This window comes from Phoxinus phoxinus, assembly GCF_949152265.1.
Source record: "Phoxinus phoxinus genome assembly, chromosome: 9".
Lineage (NCBI taxonomy): Eukaryota > Metazoa > Chordata > Actinopteri > Cypriniformes > Leuciscidae > Phoxinus > Phoxinus phoxinus.
In genome coordinates, this window is record NC_136884.1 from 16,664,028 (window position 1) to 16,686,656 (window position 22,629).

The following is a 22,629-nucleotide window of genomic DNA, read 5'->3' on the forward strand; positions in this document are numbered from 1 at the left end:
ATTTCTTATAAAAAGCTCTTTTTTTTTTGGTTTTGTTTCATCTGTCATCAAGTAACTGACACCAATGGAACTTCAAAGGGAACGGGTTATATGGTCAGATGAAACTAAAAAAAAAAAGCTTTTTTTGGCAGCAAACATTTAAGATAGGTTTGGTGCACACAGGGATAAAAAAGTACACCGTGTGTAAAATGAAATACTCTGCTGTATATTTAATGCTGTGGGCTTAATTTTCTGCCAGATGTCCTGGACATCTTGTAGCATTATGGATTTGATCTAATACCAACAGATAAAAAAAATCAAAAACTGACAACCTCTGCTAGAAATCTTATAATGGGCCATGTTTGTTTTCGGATCACTGTCCTGTTGGAAGATCCAAACATCAAAATCAAATTTATTTTTTATTTTTTTACACATAAGTACCCCGGGAGCCAGGACACATACAAAGTAAAACAGGATGTTTGAAAAATACATTGGTATTAGAAAACAACAGAGAAAAAGCCAGATCCAAGTGAGCACTTTAAATTACATATTGTACACTTGCGTTACCTTGACAGTTTTTGCTCCTTATCTAATCGCTGTTATATTTCATCAGTCCATGTTTTTGCTGTGGCAGCAGTTTCGGGCTGCTTTCCCTATATGTGTTTTTTTGTAAACTCCTTCGGCGTGAAGAAAATCTCCCTAATTCCCTAGCAGTCTTTCTCTTTGTTGTATCTTTAAAAAAAAATGCATTTATCACCTTCTGTAGGCTGCAATAGGCAAAATTTGACAAAAGTGCAAGATAATTATAACTTTCATGCACAACAAAAAAATTTCTGAAGTTAATAAAGCCTAAAATCGAAGTTCTGTTTTGTTAATAACTACTTTGGGGGTAAAACAAAATGGAGCATATGGTATTTACTAATACACAATCGGTAATTAGAGAGTATTAACAACAATACGGGTTTCATGCACTGTCCTTGGCTGGACAACATTAATATCTCCAATAAGCCATCTTCAACCAAACATTAATGTAAAGTTAGGCATAAACAAGTAATGTTTCAGCTCATTTTAATTACAGATCTGCTATACCTACCACTTTAAGATATGAGATAATGACATGCAACACAAAAAAATGTAAGACTTCCGCTAGAATATGATGAATATTTCATGCCGATATAATAAATGGACATTTCATATTTTCATTTCCCTCAAGTGCATGTGCACTATTTTGGCCTCAGTCAAGTGCAAGCTTAAGAGTTCTGCATAGAAGCTGTCGTGCTGTTTGTTTGCGGTGTAGACATGCTGCCGTTGCATAAAACAAATGCCTTTGCTATTAAAATTGCTTCAGAACACTTACAAAAGGGAAAGAAAAACACCAATTTTTTTCAAAGAAGCATGAAATAAACCATCAATCTGGATTCCTTCTTGGGATCTCCTGACTGACCTGTCCTTTAACCCCTACCGTTTTCCAGCAGACACGATTTGTTCTTCAGTGGCTCACTCTTTATTTGGACAGGCAGAGCAATTATTCGCAATATCCCCACATTAAAACAGAGCAAACACTCCATGTTTGAATGAACCTCTCTCCAGAGGGAGAGAAACAATATTGAGAGTAGATGCCGTAGCTCCTTTACAAGGTCATGCAAAGCACGGCATGAAATTCCCTTTATTACTACAGTAAGTAATTTAAGTTTTACGCCAGAGGCTTCCTCCGAAATGGAAGAAGAACCCACCATAAACAGCAAATGGAGTGCGATCAAAACCATATACTCTGAAACAGCACAAAAAGTCCTGGGCTTCAAACAGAAAGGGACCAAAGAATGGTTATAACACCAAGTCCCAACGACTCCTCGAGAAAACCAAGATGTCCTATAAAAACAAGGACAGAAAGGTGAAGAGGAGCGTTAAATATATAAAGGAGTAATGAAACATATACATTTGACACCCCTGATGTACACAATAAGTGCACTGGGTGACACTTTATTTTACAGTGTCCTTGTTACATGTACTTACTATATTAATAACAGTAAATTAGGCATAATTACATGCAATTTTCATTACAAACGTTTCCTTTCTAGCTTTGTTTAGATAGTGGAGATTGGGGAAATACTCAAGTTAAAAGATAAAGAGACCAAACAAAAACTCTAATTGGGAATTGAGAGAATGAAAATAGTTAGAAACCATTTTATATTGATTATAAGCAATGTTCCTTTCAAGGGAAGTCTGGAACGGGAGCTTCTAACGGTAGCTGCAGTGACGCAATGACTTTACCAATCAGAGATTGGCTCTTTTATTTAGAAGGCGGAACATATGCCACCATATTGCTAGTTGCAGTTTCTCATATTCATAAGTAGTAGGAGTGCACCATCTTTGTATATCTATAGTCTTTGTTATAAATTTGGCTTAGTAGCAATGTGACTTCCTGCTGCAACAGCTCAGCAAGTGTTTATGTTTTTGTGTAAAATACTTGGATTGTAGACGTGCATTTTATTGCATTTTCTGGATTTTGGAATAATTTTTTTGACAATGGACTGCAAGGCCTGCATGGAAGAAGTTCTCTCTCATTTGTTTACACACCCTTAGACCTTAGACTTACTGAGTATATGGGAAAGCAAATTGTAATCAGGTACAGTACACTGTTGGTTAGGTTAATAGAATAGGTGGGCTTTTCAAGTAGATTTCAAGTTATATTGTCTACTTTCTAGAAAGATAGTTCCAAGAAATACACCTGACGCAGTTGACAGATTTCATATACCCTGTCGAAAAAGAAGCTCCACCGAGAGCAGCAAGACAATTTATGATTGTTGCTTGTCAGGTTATATAAAAAATGACCCCAGTGAGATCTTGAGTAGAAGCCAAGGCAGACTGTGCAACATCAACAGTCTTTTGTCAAAGATGTCACTGTGTCAAACTGGGCTGTGTTTCCCAAAAGCATCGTGAGCCTAAGTAGATCGTAAAATCATTGCACAAATCATTTTAGGCTTAAGGAAACCTAATTTAAGTAGTAATTAAACTTAAACTTGTATGTACTTGAACTTGCATGTAAAACTTCACATACACACTCTGGGGACATATTACATCTTGTGAAAAGGGGAATAATAGGTGCCCTTTAATATTGTTTTTGTTCATTTGTTTATTAGTTTTTTAACTTGTTTTTTTGTTTGCTTAAATTAATTTAACATAATTGAATGAAGAAATAATAATGAATAAAACAGTAAATAAAACTTACTGCATAAATAAATTAAGGAATGAAAAAGTACACAGCTGTATATGTACAATTTAAGGAGAGTAGGCCTACAAATGTTATATTTAACAGGGAAATTGCTAGTGTGCTTTAAAGACTGGGGAAAAATAGAGGAACTAAAAAACGAGTCAATGACAAGTTGGCATCCACGAAACCAAGCCATGTATTGAACATGTGTTGGTTGGTCATTACAATTTCTCATGCCATCTTCGTTCTCTTCCCCCACCTCTTCGTCTTCCTCCCTGATGGCCAAGGGCACTCTCGCACAAACTGCAATGTTGTGCAACAACGATATTACAGCACAGCACTTTTGTGGTGCACAGAGAAGACACCCACTGGACTTCTGAAAAGCCAGAAAACGTAGCTTCCACCTCCCTAAAGTGCGCTTCACAATAATTTGTCAATACGGTGAGCCTCATTGAAATCTGCTTCCCTGTTATTGGCAGGATTATACAGGGGTGAACAGAAATGCCCTCAGTGGATATCCACTGTCCCCAAGCAGCTTCCACTGTCCATGCGAGTTTTGGGCCTCTTGACCCAGATGAGTTGGTAAAGATAAAGGAGTCATGCATGCTTGCTTCCAGGCCACCTTGCCACAATGTATATGACTGATCACAGACATTGTGGCAAGTTGGTCTAGAAGCATGCATGACTTCCTTTATCGGCCATCGACAGATGGTGTACTGATCTGGTTTAAAGTACCATCAATCACTCCGTTGAATTGCGTATACAGTGATGTGTTAAAAAATACTCCTGTATCTATGAGATGGCCTGTCTTGATGCTGGAAACTGAATGTTCAGCAGCAAGTGGAAGCAATGCATATGTGACTGCTTTTACAACTCTTGACACAGATGCCTTACTAAGTCAAAGTCCATCACCCAGTACCTGCAGGAAACTGCCTGTTGCAAAAAATCTCGGAGCAGCGAAGGGGCTCATCAGCTGAGGCCCAATGACATTGAGCAGTTGGACTATTTCTCCTTGTGGCAGACAGTATCCGTCAATGACAGCCATATCATGAAGCATATCCAGAGGATTTTGATGCTGCCTAATGAAGGCTTTTCTAGTAAACTGTGTACTCTGTGGTCGTCTCTGTCTTTCTCTTTCTCTCACTCTCAATTGAAGAACACAGTGTAGTGCAGACATGATTTCCTCTGTAAGACTACTGAAGTGTGAACTTTATTTACTATCCCAAAATTGCTCATAGGAACCATATGATTAAAGGTTTTCAGGCTGTGATAATATTCACACTGCCTATCTTTTATTCCACTAAATGCAGAAGGCCCTACTTGAAGAAACTAAATCTCTGATTTGAGAAATTGTATTGATTAGCTCTTTCCTAAATGTATTCTCTGATTGTAAGGTTCATAATGGCCAAAGATTGTGCTTTTATAAATGTATATATATATTTATATATAGAACAGTGAAACGCGTGTGCATAGGCAGACTGATGAAGACAAAGACGAATAAAGCTCCAATACAAGGTTTAGTATAATAATCCAAACAGGTTTGGTTTTATACCACACACAAACTGAAACGAGACCGGACAACTGAAGAGAAACACACAACACAAACCTAAACGAGACTGGACAACTGAAGAGAAACACACATGAAATGAAATGCCAAAGATAACGAGGTGCACACACCTGAACAGAATGACAAATCACAGGTAACCATGACAACAAAGGGTAGCGGGAGCTGAAATGAAGGAAAACAGGAACTAATGAATACCAACTAAAAGTCCATTAAAACTAAACTAAGACAAGAAAACTGTATGTTTGTTACATAACGCCCCTTCCCGGTAGGCGAGATCTTGCGCCGCAACAAAAAGGATGAGGGAGGGTGGGTGGCGGCTTTGGAGGCGGACGAGGAGATGGAGAAGGGATGGTAAGAGGAGGAGGCAAAGGGATGTTAAACACAGGCAGAGGAAATCAGGGTGGAGTTGATGGTGGCAGCAACCAGGGAGGAGAAGAAGGGGTGAGTGTCTGGGTGCTGCTGACCCAGAGCGCTTCCAGGATGATAACCAGCGAGTTGATGGAGGGAGGAGCCAGGCTGGCGATTTGGTTGGCGCCCGCCCCTTGCACAGACGTAGAGCCGAAGGGGCTGAAGGAACGCCGATGGCCTGAGCGGCCGCAAGGAAGCCAAAGCAACGACCCCCAGAGGTGGAAGTGGGGATTCAATTGGTCGAGCTGGAGTTGAGGGAGGAAGGAGCACAGGTGCCAGGGCGATGGGTCGAGGTGTATCAGCGCACTCCACATTTGAAGGCGGAGCTAAGGGCTCTTCACGCCCCGGAGGAGTTGGCTCCCAGCGGATCCACAGTGTTACCAGGCCACTGAGAGGAGGATGAGGTGACAACACAGGACTGATGGGAGACGATGACAATTGGGTGGTAAGCGTGGCTGAGGACTGGAGGGAAGATAGGGGAGTAGTGAAAAACCCAACAAAAAACAGAGCATTTTCCATGGTAGTTTGGAGAGGTGGTGGTAGAGGGAGGCTGGGCGGGGCTAACAGGACTGAAGATGACAATACAACTTCTGGTAAAAATAAGGTATACAGGGAATTCATCTCTCCACACTCACCATAACTATCACCATAAGGTTTAGTGTGCTGGAAAGAAATGTCTTGCTGCTCAAGTCCGCTTCCACTTTAGATGGTGTGGCACAGGGGCGAAAACTTAGGAGCACATATATAAGGAACTAGCCATGATTTGGAGTATTCCCTTAGTACACTTGAACAAGGCATTTAACCCAAGGTTGCTCCAATTGTATTGTCTCTGTAATAAGTGCATGCTGCAGCCATGGCCCCAGAGTCTTTTGTAATCGGCCACCAGGAGCTCAGAAATTGTGCTAACCATCTCTTTGGGGATGTTCACCACCTCTTCTCTCTCTCCCCAAACCTGATGATCCCCCATCTCTGCAAAATCTGTTGCAGTTGTTGTACCTAAGGGCAGCGTAACACCCATAAAGACCCTACAACAGTTAAGGGGAGACACCCCAGGTCAATAGGGGAAAATAAATTAACTAATAGATGTCAGCATGAAACTTCCCCAGTTGATTACTGACATTAAGACAAATATCTTTTGTATTACAAGTTTTTAGAATATGCAAATGAGGTATTATCTCATTAAATACGTGCTAATTTGCATATATTCCAGAAGAGAAATCTGATAATTGGATAAAGTCAGATTCAAAAATCTTGTTTCATTTTGTTGACATATAGTATAAGAGTCAAAGGTTTTTACAGAGGGGATTTTGGATATCTCTTTTTATTCAACAGAAAAAAACAGTCAACAGCCATAAAAAAAAAAAAATCGCCCCATTTTTAGGTATAAAATGTTGTATAAATCAGAATCTGAATGATATATGAATAAACCCCTCTGCAAAAACCTTAAGAATATAGATAGGAACACAACTGGACAGTTTGGTGTATGTAAGTGCTGCTGAAGTGGAGATTTCTGGCTCAGAGTATGAGAAAAAAAACATTTTGAGAAAATGGCCTTTAAAGATTGCCATCAGCCAATGAGATTTCGCTTTTAGAGTTAAATGCCCCATTGTACTTTTACGATTGGTTGCTGATAAAAAAAAAGGAAATTACCATAGTTGGATCCGACAACATTGTACAGGAGGGAGAGAGAGCTTTCCAACAGTATGGGCCCTATTTTAACGATCTGAAACGCAAGTGTCAAAGTGCAAAGCGCAAGTAACTTTGTGGGCGGATCCCGGCGCTGTTGCTATTTTCCCGGCGGATAAATGACTCTTGCGCCCGACGCAAATCTAAAAGGGGTTGGTCTGAAGTAGCTTCATTATTCATAGGTGTGGTTTGGGCGTAACGTGAAATAAACCAATCAGAGCGTCCTCTCACATTCCCTTTAAGAGCAGGCGCGCTTGTTCCATGGCGGATTGCTATTATAACGGCGGATTTGCCTGCGCACGCAGGAGCGGTTCACAGCCGAGGAAACCGACGTTCTCGTCAGGGCCGTAAAACACAGAGAAGTGACATTGGGGATGATGGGAGAAACCCACCCAAATTAGCTTCGGTTAAACAGGCGTATAATTTGGGTAAATGTGTAGCCTAATCTAGATTTTTTTTTTTTTTTTTTATCTAGATAGATCTTTTTCACATCTTCACGGACATACCAATGATTTCCCTCGTGTGTTAATATTTTTCCTTGTAATAATGTATGATTTGCAAAAATGAAAACTGCTGCATCTGTTTATATTAGAGAATCAAAGTGGATGCGGGTTAACATTATGGCCAAGCACGCGCCCTTAAAATACCACATCACTAACGCGCAACGCGCCACTGTCTTTAGACTGTTTTTTTCTTGGTCAATGGCGCAATTGCTTTCTAAAACTGGAAAATAGCACCATTGAAGTTTTGCGCCGGAACACGCCTTCTCTTTGCGCTGAACCGCCCCCGCGAGCGCAAGTTCATTTCCTAATTTACCGACGTGCGTCTGTGGAGGGAAAAGTCCGCTGTGCGCGGGTGCAAAATAGGAATGATACATGCGTCGGTGTTCAAAGTCAATTGCGCTGGGTGCAAGATAGGGCCCTAAATGTGACGACAGGGTGCAGACAGCGATCGCAGAGCAGCATGTTGATTTAGAACGCCAACTTTTGTTGAATTTAGGAGAAATCTACAGACGTAAATAGACAAAGTGTAGTAAAATAAAGACCTAAATGTGTATTTTGGACTTTTTTTCACCACAAGTCACAAGAAGACATGTTATTGAAGACTAATAGCCCAAAATCTCAAAATTGACCAGTGAATGGCCCCCCAATGTTTTTGCCTGCCGTGTCTCCCCTTAATAAAGATTTTTGGGAAGTTGTTTATAATCTATTAGACCAGTGTTTCCCGAACTTGATCTTGGAGTACCCCCAACAGTACACATTTTGGATGTATCCCTTATCAGACGATTCTTAAGGTTGTCTTGACTTGCTTCGCCCAGGTCTTCTTCGGTGCATAGTGGTGTACCTTCCACGTTGGTGGCCGTTGGCGCTAGAGTAGATTGAACAGCAGTCGGTCACTCCAAGATATGCCCAAGATGTGCCTGAGGATTTGCATTTGAAGGACCTCGAGTTTGTTGATTTCTACCTTCAGAAGGGTCCAAGTCTCTGATCCTCAGAGAAGAATAGTACCAGGTCGGTTGTGTAGCCGTCGATGCCTTATTGGACTCCTCACTTGTCCTTGAATGTTTTTCTCATGATCAAGTCGATCACTGCGTTGAAGAAGATTGGGGAGGTGACATCTCCTTAAAGAAACCCAGTCGAAATCTACTAACTCTACTAACTAGCTCAAGAGTTGAATCAGTCATTCACTTTTCTCTATATTAGTCTACTTATGAGTGAAACTAACGAGTCAAATAATTTCAGACACTGAGTGCACCGGAAGCCAGAGCTGCGGATTCCATCTTCTGCCGAGACATGGGCATCATTTGATGTGACCCTCACAGTGCCTGGATATTTTCTAGCTGAATATATATTGGTTGTACACTCGTGAATTTGATACTGTCCACTCTGGTTTTGGACACCACTACAACTGGTAATCTCATCAAATAGTGCACTATATAAGGGTATAGGGGGCTATTTCGGACACAGCCATAAACAATGTTGGGGGGGTCTAGGACCAGTGTTGGAAAACACTTATGTTAGACCAACTGGTTTGCTAATAGGTTGCAGTTTATAAAGATTACTGGGTTTCCTGTGGAAACTAGATTCACTCCCGCTATATTTTGTCCTGATTGATATATTGCGTACCATAGAGAGTTTACCTGTTGATGTCAAGTTGTACTTCGTCATTTGTGTGGTGATTTTGAAAAATCCGTACATGAAAGGCCATAAAAGGCTTGTACAACTGCTATTTAAGTCATCCAGGAACACGGTCAACTAGTAGGCCACATGTCTGTGCAGCTTTAATTGTCTTTAGCTGTTTCTAATAATTCCAACACTGTGTTGACTGAAAATACAGCAGTGATGAGGATGTATGTGGAGCTGGAGATGGTGCAGATAAGACTTGTGATAAATGGTGAAAAAAACAGACCTTTAGAGTTTGTAACAACCTCTGGGCATCACTTGATCGGTATCAGCGACATTTGCATTAATTTCATATGCAAACAGTCCAGATAAGAGCAGACCATCTTAGATGTCTTCAGCTCCAGGTTCATGTTATTTTCACTTTCACAAAATTCCAACATTAATGAACAGAGGAACTTTCCTCCTGCTGGCCTCCGTACTGTAGAAATGCATCTTCAGTCATGGTCCACAATGTTCAGCAAGTGGCCAAAAGAGTACCACAGTACTTCTCTGTCAATTTATAATAACGGCTCAGTGGGTACTGCCTAATGAAAGAAGGTCCCTAGTCCCGGCTGAGCTAAGAACTTGGGATCTCTCCTTGGCATTTAGGATAGGTGAATGATAGATATACTAAACATTGCCTGTGGGTCTGAATGAATTTATGTGTTAGCCCTGTGATGAACTCACCACCATCCAGAGTGTTTCCTTGATTTCTGCCTAAGATGCTGGGATAGGCTTCATCATCCCCGCTACCCGACATAGGTACAGTAGGCATTTTGGAAAATGGATGGATGTCTGAGCTCTGTACAATAGTAATATTTCTGTATCGAAAACTCTACTATGCATACTCTACATTCATACTTCTGCAATGCAGTATCAGGGTACATTTTGACCATTCTGAAGCTGCATGCTGAAAAGCAAAAAAGATAATGAGCTTTAATGAGTGTTCTGCTTTTGATGCAGAAACAGTAGAGTCGGGTTTCAATTTCTATTTCTAATACGTCAAAACCGATTGGGAAGATCAAATTAGTATTAATGTTTAGTGCAGTCCTTATTATACAAAGCATCATTGTGAACAAGCTTTTATAGAAGATTTTCCAGTGTTTTTCTGCCAGTCATTTTTATTTCTACTCTTGGGACTGCTAGAGCAACAACACAAGCTCAAGTGAGACCAAGCACTTGAATAAACCAATGAATGAGACAGTCTCTATTATGGGAACAATACGTTTAACCCAATAGGGTTTAGTCTCACAAGCATATTTAGCTGTAGTAAAGAACCACATTTCAAAACACCCTTTTTTTTTCAATAAAGGTAATCGATGGGAAGATTTTCTGATTCTTTTATGATCTGAGTCCCATCAGTGGAAAGATAACAGGTCAGACAGGACGGATGTTACTTTAAAGTCTGTCTCTCCTGTTCTTTGTTTTTCCATCTCTCTGAGGAGAAATATAAGGAAACCAATTGAAAAGCTTTTAGATTCTCAATAAAAAAAACATAATGCTGTGTTATTTTTTGCTCCCTTTTTGCATTTTATTGTTAAACAGCAATTATGTTGTCTGATGTTTAAATTGTATTTGCTGTTCATGAGATATAATTTTTAATTTGTATTCTCTGAAATTGTGTTCACAAAAAAAAAGTAACTTATAAAAGCATAACTGTGATACAAACCCATGGTCTGACTTGGATTTGCATTTGTGTTTGGTAAATTGGTAAAGTGGGTTTGATACGGAGATATGCTTTTTAGCTACATTGTGAGGGAGAACGCTTGTGCTTTTTTTGTTCTATATTTGTCGCTTTATGAGTGAGTGTTCTTCATACTACTTAATATTTCTTCATACTGAAAAAATGGCTGCTGAAAATCCATTCAACCATTCATACATTTGTTTACATCTGTTCGGTGCTGAGGGAACTGACTTGCAGTGACTTCCTGTGGGTCTTAACCTTAGGCTATACATATTGAGGGTAAAATAATTTTTTCTTCACAAATGGAGGAAAAAAAGTGACTTTATGTACATGTGAACATATACATGCATTAATACACATATATACTATTTTGGACTATATTATAAATACAAGTATATTTAAAGGTAAATAATGGCATGTGACTGTTTAAAATGTTTATGCTTTTAAGATACGTATGAGATCTTTGTGTGTGTAAATACACTATTGTCCATTCCATTTCTGCTTTGTTTCTCATTTTGAAAGGATATTCTTCAGCAGCATTAGAGAGAGAGAGAGAGAGAGAGAGAGAGAGAGAGAGAGAGAGAGAGAGAGAGAGAGAGAGAGCAACGGTGAACAGATTGTCTTACTGTTCATGGATATTTATTTCCCTGTAGAAATGTTTTACTCTCTTCCTGCTTCCCTGTGCACCCGCTCTATGTACAAATCGACAGCCGTTTCTCTTTTTGAAACGTCCAGCTGGCAGCTCAGCATAATAAACATGCAAACATGGGTGGAAGTAAAAATAATTCTCGTTTATTTATCGCTTTTGTACAGACCACTTAAATTTTATGGAATAAACATTTCCGTGGTTGCGAATTAGTCAATGCACAGTGAGGCTTCAGTTGTATTTCTGAGGCTGGGAACGGAAACATTTTTGCCATTGAAGGCATATTTTAAACCCAAAAAATGTACATTCTGTCATCATGTCATTGCAAACATGTACGAAACAGAAATAATACCAATATCCCCCCAAAAAAGCATCCGAAAAGCCTCATAAAAGTAGTCCACTCATAACGTTGACCGTAGAGTCACCCCTTGTAGGGTCCATAAGCTGTCTGCTTAATACCTTGTTTTTTTTCTTACACTATCTCTCCCTCTCACAAATTCTGTCTGTTCCTTCATTTTGATAGCTGTGTGGTTGATGAGATGGATTTCTCTGGGATGGAGTTGGATGAGGCTCTGAGGAAGTTTCAGGCTCATATCCGTGTGCAGGGTGAAGCGCAGAAAGTGGAGAGACTGATAGAGGCATTCAGGTGAGACTCCAGACACTGTTACACTCTTTTGCACACACACAAACGCTCTAGCCAACCTTCATGTGTGAGGGGAAGATAAGAGTAGAGGCTGATGGGATAACCGTCCTTATGAACTTTTTTCATCCCTGTAGCACTAAAGGATAAAAATGCAAGCTGAATGCTGTCCATAAATCAATCACATTTTCAAGGAACATGGCGCTGTGTTACATAAAAGTAGAAGCAGAAGCTGCAATAGTTACTTTCTGTTTAGATTGGAAAGCATTAGTTGACATGAAACATTTTGGGAAGTTTATATGCAGTGTAACATATTGTTTTAAATAGCATTTAGCTAATTATGCTGAAAGTATTCAGGTTAACACTTACAATTTACAAATGTATTTAACTTAACCTGTGTTTCAAAATAGCTTTTTAGAGTTAACAAATTAAAGATGACTAGTTTGGTACAGTAATTGTATTACTCAAATTAAACCTTTTTTGTTTTTGTTTAGTAAGTTGTCAAGGCAACCTTTATTTTTATTTTATTCTCAATCTAATGAAATATATTGAATTTCATCTGTATTTCAATTAAAACTACTTTTAATAGTTTTAGTTGTAGTTAGTTTAACAATAACAACACTATATGTGATATCACTTTGTAATCTGTGCAAGTGTAGAACGTTTCGCCTTTAAGACAGATGGTAGCGCGGGTTTCCTTGACAATGATGATCTGATAATCCAAATAATCATCTTGCTAGAACAATTACTTTCCATTCATACGCAGCAGAGGCTCTTATTGCGATTTTGAATCATATTGCAGTTGCAGCTATCAACGCTTCTGGGGTGATAGCCAAATATGCTTTTGTTTTCAGCACTGGAAATAACAAGTCTGCTGATGATCCTTATGCTGTGTGTGCGAGAGTGTTGCACACGTCTGCATCTGTCTGCGAGACACTGGTTTATAAATAACTGTGGTTGCATAACACAATCCAGCCTGTTCCCGGCTGTCTCTGCATCGCCTTTGATATTTCCCAAATCTATAAAAAGAATGAAAGAAGGGATAAATGGATGTAAAATATAACATTTGAAAACAACAATACGACTTTTTTATGAATAAAAGGCATTCCTCATTACTGTAGGTCACAAAGTATCACTACTTGCTAACTACTATTAACTACCACAATTGTTGGTAGTAGGGACTTACATCTCAACTCATTACATTTTGTTTCTTTTTTGCATAGGCTTTTTGGAGTTTTACTTACTTCCAAAGTTGATTTTTTTTTTTCATGTTAAAATACATTGGAAAATCAATTACAACACTTAGTACACACAGTACAACACTTTCAATAACCTGTTGTTACACATGGACAATCACAGATGCAAAATATTTATGACTATAAAAGCTAAGCAGCCGAAGGGTCTATTTACAAAATAGACCCTATTTTAAATAAATGTAAAAAATAAATAAACTTACAGTAGTTGTTGTTTGTCTCTTTATTGTTTCCTGTTGTTCTCAGTCAGCGTTACTGTATGTGTAACCCAGACGTGGTGCAGCAGTTCCACAATCCTGACACAATCTTCATCCTTGCATTTGCCATCATCCTCCTGAACACGGACATGTACAGTCCCAACATCAAACCTGACCGTAAGATGATGCTGGAAGACTTCATCCGCAACCTAAGAGGTGAGACATAAGGAAATAAGGAAGATTTCTTAAAACAAGAGCAAATTCAATCAAATTGATCAAGAGTCGATTTCAAAAGTCTATTCTTAAAAGTATATTAAAAAACTGCACTTGAAGATATTATAATATTAATGAGGGCAATTTGACTGTAATGCATTTTCAATTAATTACAATTGACAATTAAGTATTTTGGTATTTTGGTTTTGTGGATTGAAGACTGTTTATTTTGTCATTCTGAGTCTTTTGTGTTGGATTGTACCATAATAGTGACAGTTGAACCCACCCTCACAACAAATATAGTAAAATGGATTGCCCATGGCAACATGGATGATCTCTGGAGGAATATGCAGACGAGGTCCTGGACTTGTACCATGAAGCGTGCTGGGATGACGAATCTCTCAAGTACATCTTTTGGAGCTGAATGGACGACATCTTAGGCCAAATGCTGCTTGTGGAGGAGGACCACTTTCCCCTTGTTGACTTCATCAGCTATGCCCTTTGAGTGTGTGGATCCTCACAGAGGCAGTCATCGAGGAAGAGAATCAACTCGGACTCTCTAGAGCCTGTACCATCGCCAGCAGCCATCTCCCTGCTTGCTCTAGACCAGTAGCCTCATCTTCCCTGCCTAGAGAGCCCTGGATCTACTGGAAGACGTCCCCCCAAGGATCCAGTGATGACTCCTGACCCTGCCACAGAACCAGAGACTGTGCCCGCCATGGACTACAAGCTTGAGCCACCTCCAGCAACAGAGCAAGAGCTAGCCACCACATCCATCCCGGAGCTATAGTTATTTGCCACATCCATTCCAAGGCTGGAAGCCACCGTTAGGTCCATCCCAGAGTCGGTGCCATAGCCAGTAGATTGAGACAAAGCCAGCTTCACCCTTATCCCTGCTCCTGGACTCAATATTCCTCAACCGTCCCCTAGAAATTTTATCTGGAGTCACCTTCCCTGCTGGTGCCTTGCAGCTCCTCAGCTTCACCTGCACAGCTATTACTCCACCTCTCCAGCTCTCCCGCTCTGCCTCGGGCCCCTTCACCACCAGCATGCTCTGTGAGGCGGATCCCCAGGCTTCACCTCGACCTGTCAGCCCTTCTGCTCCGCCTTGGCTCTGCGCTCCCTCAGCTTAACTATGGTCCGCCATCTCCCGGGCTCCACTGGGCTCCCATATCCCTCCAGCTCTGCATTGGTAAATTGTCCTGGTTTCCCACAGACTTTTGAGCCTTCAGCTGTGCCTCAGCCATCCACCCCTTTGACCTTCCTTCCGGCTCCTCTGTTGCCCTCACTCCCTTCAGTGTCACCCAATTCTGCCAGGCCATTGTCTCCGCCTCGGTCCCTCAAGCTGACAGCTCCACCTCGGACTTCCTGCTCTGCACTATTGCCCGAGGCCCTCGTCCTCTTGTTTCACTGGGCTCTCCACCCAGTCCAGCTCCTCCTCAATCGGTCGGCCCCCAGGCTACGCTAAGGAGGTCCATCTGTTCTCCATCTTGGCTCCTTCCTCCGTTGGCTCTGGCGTTCCCTTCTGCAGACTCCTCCAGTTCCCTTTCCATCACCAGTTTTTTGCCCTCCACCTGGCACCTCTTTTTTTGAGTAAAGACTATTTATGTTGTGATTCTGAATCATTCATGTTGTATTGCACCATAACATTGACACTTAGTATATTCTTAGTATAGTAATAAGTACTCTTTTTAAAAGTATGTTAAAGTGTACTTTTTCCACAAGTGTCTTTTATCATGCTTTGCATTTTTCCTGCCTTTCCTTTTGTAAATGCAAATTGTTGTTTTCCAATTGGTATATACACACATACGCTTACACTTTCATTTCATCATAAGTTGGGTCAGGATCATTTCACATGACTAACTGAGTGGGCGAAACCTAATTAAGCATCAAAATATAATGCTATTGAAAGTGCCCTATGGCACATTAATTTAATGAAAACCGCCCAGTGACATCAGCGCTCTGTTAATCTCACAGTGTAGACTTTAATTTTCCATTACTCTGTGACACACAAAAAATCTCTGTACATTAGCAGATCTCACTTGGTCTCCCTGTATTGCTTTTTTCCCTATAAACTCCAAAAACGATTACCACTAGATCCACTCTGCTGCCAATCCCAGAATCCCACACATCACTCACCCCTCTCCCGTAGGGAATATATATATTTTTTAGAATTTAACTTCATCTATCTCCTCAGTTGATTTTGCATAACATCCCCTGATGTTTTCGTGACTCCTCAAGTCTCACTATAATTTCATTAGGCAAATCTGTTTTGCTGCATATTATGTTCATAATGCAGATATAGCCTAGTAGTTAGATAATATACTTTCTCTTCAGACAAATTCATACAATGGAAAATACATATAATACATTACTCAGTTTGCAAAATACCTTGTAAACAACCTTGTAAACAAATCAATACTTATTAACAAAATTAATTTAATAGAACTTAAACTCTGTTGACAGAACACGTGGCACATAATGCAGATAAGGCGATGAAAAACACCACAGGAATGTTGTGAACAAAGAACCGTGGAATTTTATTTGTTTGTTTGTTTGTTGTTTGTCTAAATGGTATATTACACAGAAATACAATTAGATGAGCCAAAAAGACGTGTTTATTTTGTTTTGTGTTAAAGGCTGTTGCCTAATGGCAGGAAAAAATATTTTTGTTTCTGTTAATTTATACTATTCCATACTTTTTGTGTTTTACATAATCATATTTTATATAATTTGTGTGTTTTTACTTAGGGGTTGATGACGGTGCAGATATTCCACGGGACATGGTAGTGGGAATCTATGAGCGTATTCAGCTGAGGGAATTGCGATCGAATGAAGATCACGTCACTTATGTCACCAAGGTGGAGCAAAGCATTGTGGGAATGAAAACGGTGAGTTTTTAGTTTGAGCTTTTCTTTGCAGGAAATATCGGTATCATAATGCATCCAAATATGTTCTACATGACACTTGATTTTTTCACCATTCCTCCTCCAACATAACTGAATATTAATAATAATAATAATAATTTGTTACATTTATATAGCGCTTTATCTGAGACCTCAAAGCGCTTTACATAGAAGGGGAGAATCTCCTCAACCACCACCAATGTGCAGCATCCACTTGGATGATGAGACGGCAGCCATATTGCGCCAGAACGCCCACCACACACCAGCTTACTGGTGGAGAGGAGACAGTGATGAAGCCAATCAGTATATGGGGATGATTAGGAGGCCATGATAGACAGAGGCCAAGGGGCAAATTTGGCCAGGATGCCGGGGTTACACCCCTACTCTTTCGAAGGACATCCTGGGATTTTTAATGACCACAGAGAGTCAGGACCTCGGTTTAACGTCTCATCCGAAGGACAAGACGGTACAAATAACTTGTACATATTACAAGTTATTATTTTGATATGCATACAGTATACCACCCTAGGACCATATTAGAATACGATAGGTGTCCTGCTGTTTCACCTCTACCATCTCTAAATGCTGCATGCATGGAGTGGCTTAATATAATAATCCATTGGGCATCTGGTGATTCATTGAAGCTCATGCCTGTAGCATTGCTGCCATTCCTCATTACCGCAACAGAAGAACTGTGGCATTGAATAACCTCACAGGTCTTTTTTTTTCTTCATTACCTTACTTCACATTCACCCCTCACTGTAAGCTGTTTCCCACACTATAACTATGCAACATGTGAAAATTAACCAATATCTTTTGGCAGAAAAACATCGTAATTGCGCAAATTTTACTTGAGAAGGAAAATTATATATTATGATTTTAGAGCATATTTGTGAACCTGGACCACAAACCCCAAAAAAATCGAAATAGCCTGAGAAATCTGAGATATTCACCTTTATATGTTTCCATTTCTGTTGGGGATTGTGCTTGCACTCACAAAAATAACATTTTGATATATTTAAGGTAGGACATTTACAAAATATCTTCATGGATCATGATCTTTACTTTAAACCCTAATGATTTTTGGCATTAAATAAAAATCTATAATTTTGACCCATACAGTGTTTTGTTGGCTATTGCCACAAATATTCCTGTGTGACTTATGACTGGTTTTGTAGTCCAGGGTCACATTTCGATATTGTAGAGTAAATTATTTGCCTGTTTTTACTTTTTCGTTCTAAAATGTGTTTGATTTATGCTTAAACAAAGGGTTAAGAAAAATAAACTATTCTCTGAAAACACTTCTTAATATCTTATACAGCTTTGCCCCTCAAGTTAATGTATGTTGTTTAAGGATGTTTTCCTCCCAGAGGAGGGAGGAGCCAGGGTGGGGACGATGGCGAGAGTAGCTAGGGCAGAGACGTAGGCAGGAGTAACCAGAGCGGAGACGAAGGTGGGAGGAGCCAGGGAGTAACCCCCTGCAGGAGAATCAGGATGCAGGCCCACTCAGAGGAAGTACCAGTCGGGACCAGAGGGTCAACTGACTGAGACTGAACTGGTGGTGTTGGAGACCCAGGCGGAGCCGAAGAGCCGGCGAGACCTGGTGACATCGAAGGATCTTGAGAACAGGGCGGAGCCGAAGCAAAGAGCGGCCGGGGTGGAGCCAAAGTGTCCGCTGACTAAGGTGAAGCCGGAGGGAAGAAGGAGTCTGACACAGCCAAAGGGGTGGAGGGACGAGGCGCAGATGAAGGGCGACGACGAAACCAAGGTGGAGCCGAGGGGGCGAGGAGCAACGGTGGAGCTGATGGGGCGAGGTAAATTGATGGGTTTGGAGGTTCTAGGCGGAGCCAGAGGGTTGACACTCCAGGCCATAGCTGGCGAACTGGAAGCCCCAGGCTGGTCCAGGATATTAGATACAGACAGTTTAGGAGCCGAAGGGCTGGAAGGAGCCAGCAAAGACAGGGACAAAGAACTGGGTAGCCCAGGCAGGGATTTCAAAACAGCCTCTTTGACCAATACAGGGCAGGTAGAGTTATAAAGCGGAATCCTTGGTCAAAACGGGACAGACAGATGCTTCACGAATGGCCCTCTTGGCCAACACGGGACAGGTAGATAATTCTGAAATGGCCTCCTTGGCTCACCGACCTGGTCAGACATGTTTTCGGGCTCATGATCCAGGATGATCATGGGCTCAGGCAGTGGCGCTGGCATGGTGGCAGGCCATGTATGTGTTGGGCTCAGGCTTGAATTCTGCTGGGGGTGTGGCTGAAGGCACGATGTGTACGGCGTGGACTGTGGCTCTGTGATCCTCCTCCATCTCACCAATGGTAAAGGGGAATCCGCAAAGAAACCGGACCCAGTCCATGGCCGTCTCCAGGCAGGCGTGCTTTAGTCCGCGGATTCAAACCTGTCCAGAAAAGAGGCTGCCGTCATCATAGTGGATGAGATGTTGCAGACCCATAAACCTCCACATTTGATCCTTGAAAGACAGAGCCCCCCGTGAGAGGAGGAGGATCTTTACTGCCGCTAGATCCATTGTGCTGGGTCTGTTCTTCTGTCACACTCACGACTGATGCAACGAAATAAAAGAGCTGGTTCTAATCACAGGCAAATGATTTTCATTCGATTGATACTAAGACTTGGCAAAACATGAACAGAACAACAGACAATGAACTGAAAGAAACACAGGGCTTAAATATCCAAACAAGCTAATCAACTAAACAATCAACAGGTGTCCAATGCGATCAGTCAAATGATAAACAATGGAAAAAAAACTCAACCACATGAAACGTAACCAAAACACGTGCTAAACCCACACAAAACAAACACAAGAACAGATCATCCGTGATAATCATCCTCATTACTTCTGCCCTATTCATCAGCACTGGCTCAAAGATAAAAAAAAGCTATTTCTTTATAGGTCATTTAAATCACTCTATCTCTCTGTTCAAATTATCTATTTTTTTCCACACAGATTTATGACCACACTTGCCGCTGTCATTAAAAAGCCTTTTAATGGCTTTATTGTTTTGTTCTCATAATGTCTGGTAGAGGACAATGCCTTAATCCAGAAACTGGTGCAGTAATGCAGTGTGTGTAGTAAGATTAAGTGATCAACTAGAATGAGGATTTTGTTCTCAGAAAACATTAAAATGCTGTAATTGTAGATCTTTCTCTTTGTTTTGAATCACTAACATGTACGACAGTTTACCACATGTGTGTTTTGTTTAGTTCTATACTGGGTTTGCTGCTGATGTTGATGCTGATGTGGGTTTGTTGCTCAGGGCTGTATTTCCCAAAAGCATTGTAAACCTAAGCAGATTGTAAAGACCATAGGTTCTGGACCATTGGTTTTTCCAAAATATACGAGCAGCCTACCTGGACTGCAATTTTAGGCATCATATGTGCCATTGCTACAAAAATGTAATAAAATAAATAACTAAAATTCAACATGGTGACTGCCTGAGAGAAATGTTGACTGTAAAATACTTTTTAACTGTGCTCTGATTTAAAAATCGATTGTAAATCGTGCACTAATGCTCATCATCATATACATTTTTATGGTAACTGATCATTTGAAACATTTTTACTAGATATGTTTTTAAGTCTGGCAAACATATTCCTATAGTATTTAAGCAAAGGCAATGTAGAATGAAATCTTCTGTTGCTAGTCAGTCTCTCTCAGGGTTCTGCTATTGAAGATGTTCTCCATTTGCTGCAATGCAGTCTTTCTCTAGTGCTTGGCAACTTAGCGATCATAGAAATCAAGGACTTTTAGTTATTGAAATCATTTCGCATTCACCAACAGCACAACTCTAAACTGGCTTACAAAATGTTTCATTCTCTCATAGCCAGTAGTCATATTTATTCACCTTAAACTGAAAAGCAAACAGAAAACAAAAACTGATTAAATAAGACACTTTTATTTCCTAGGCATGAATGGATTATCAGAATAAATGTGGTAGATTCATTTTTGGTAGTATAATTTTTAATTTTTAATTTTTTTTGTCTATTGATGACGACAATTCTTCATTAAAGAATAAGCAAATTAACTAACCCTATATAAAAACCAATTTATGCCGCAGAGATTTTGGGCTTAACGTCCTTATGGAGAAGCACTACTGCTCAAACTAATAATTAATTGTGAATGATTTAATCCTGCTGCCCTCCAAGAATTATGGAATAATTAAATTGCCACCAGCAGCTTTTATTTTATATATATATATGTATATATATATGTGAAAGTATCAGTATCCATAAAATGTGATAAAATTAATTATTTTAGCCTTCTTAATAGACCTTATTCAGAGTAGCACCATGACATTTTGAAAGCGAGGCGGTGCGGGATAGACTTACCGTGTTTAAAATGGCATCTGCTGTAAAAAGCTGTATAAAGCTCCTAGATCACTTATAATTTTCCACAGCTCATGTTGTCTGGAGTGTTGTATACTGAAATCTCCTGGAACGATATTTTTCCAGTGTTTCGGCAGCAAAACAATCCAAAATCACATTAAATAACAGTACAACCCACTGAAGAGAGGTTTGTTTGTCGCTTTGATTCCCTGTTAAAAATCAAAGATGGCCCTGCTGTGAATAAGGTCTATACAATTTCAATGTCTGAAATATAAAACCTTTGCATTTTCATGAAACTTCCGGCCCACAATTTGGTAAATGTAATAATCTCCTGTTTTCACAAGTGTGATTTCTGTCTCGAATAGCTTGTGATAATCTTCTTATGTCATACATTTATACTTCACTAGGCTTTTTTTATTGTATTGTCGTAGCTAATTTGATTTCTGCCGCAGTTTGCGCAGAATTCAACTGACCCAAATGACTCGTGGAAATCGAGTTATGTCCGGTAATCGTACCCTTACTTCTTCCTAGAGTTGATAAAGATGTAGCTGACACTCTCTGGTCTCTCTCTTCCCCTCACATCTTATGCATCACCTTCTCTCTCTTCTTTTGCCAACCTCTACATGGTTGGACTTTTCTGGTTTTGCTGCCATTGGGGTTTTTGCAGGTCATGTCCCAAGTTTGCAGAAGGGCAAATGTGGAGCATACCTGCTGATTCTGATGTTGTCCTAGAACTTTTTTCTTTTTGCTTGCGATGGTGTGAAAGTGCATCAAATGCAATGTCACTGTTTTTGCCAGGAGGTCCTAAATAACATTTATATAATAGTCATGATTAACGTGGTCCACATTTACACAGAATAACAAACTCTGTTCATAAAACCTTGCCTACAAAGGCATCACTGGTATATTCCCGCTATTCCAGAAAGTTAAACTATTCCAGAAAGAAAAACTAAATTTTTCTCCTTTATTAGATGATATATCTAATTATTTTTTTTACAATTTTACCCAGGGTATGTTTGCTCTTTACTTGCATGCGTATTATACCAATCTATGTTGTTGTTAGCTTAGCATAATGCTAACCACTTGAAAGTCAAGCCTCCCACTTGAGGTGTCGAATGAAAAAAAATTAACTTTATTTATTTGTTTGATTGTTCGTTAGTTTTTTGTTCCAGACTTTAGGTGCTGCCATGTAGCAAGATCATTGGAACACAGCTATTGGAAAACAGCAAAAAACAAATGAAGACATTTCACTCGTGTATCTTTTCTTTTAGTGAAGTCATTTTACATGTGTCCACTCTCAGGTCCTGTCAGTGCCACACAGAAGACTGGTGTGCTGCAGTCGGCTGTTTGAAGTGACCGACATCAACAAAGCCCAAAAGCAAGCTGCTCACCAGAGAGAGGTCTTCCTCTTCAACGACCTACTTGTGGTAACTTCAAGACACATTTCATTTTGTAGAATTTGTAATTGTGTCATTTCTGGTCCTTTATTGATTTTGATCGCTGTTATTAATGACAAGGAATAAGAGATGACAAAATTTCCCATATGCGTTATTCATGGTTTACTACATTTGCAAAATTACAGTGGAATTCTATATCCAACTATGTAGGCTACTCAACTTGATCTTCCATCAACTCTCCCACAACTCTTCAAATAATTTGGTCAAAGCCACAAAGTGCAGCCATTGAAATTAATCAAAGATTAAATGTCTGTTATAATTAATGGA

General features: G+C 40.0%; 1 protein-coding gene across 2 annotated transcripts in view; it reads left to right on the forward strand.

The window, feature by feature from the left end:
* Positions 1 to 22,629, forward strand: part of iqsec3a (IQ motif and Sec7 domain ArfGEF 3a) — a 131,392-nt gene that overhangs the window by 89,440 nt on the left and 19,323 nt on the right. For both annotated transcript variants that reach the window (XM_079622411.1, XM_079622412.1), the window contains exons 6-9: positions 11,867 to 11,989; positions 13,483 to 13,649; positions 16,398 to 16,537; positions 22,207 to 22,332. In XM_079622411.1, coding sequence (XP_079478537.1) covers positions 11,867 to 11,989; positions 13,483 to 13,649; positions 16,398 to 16,537; positions 22,207 to 22,332 — 556 coding nt within the window. The remainder of the gene's footprint in view (positions 1 to 11,866; positions 11,990 to 13,482; positions 13,650 to 16,397; positions 16,538 to 22,206; positions 22,333 to 22,629) is intronic.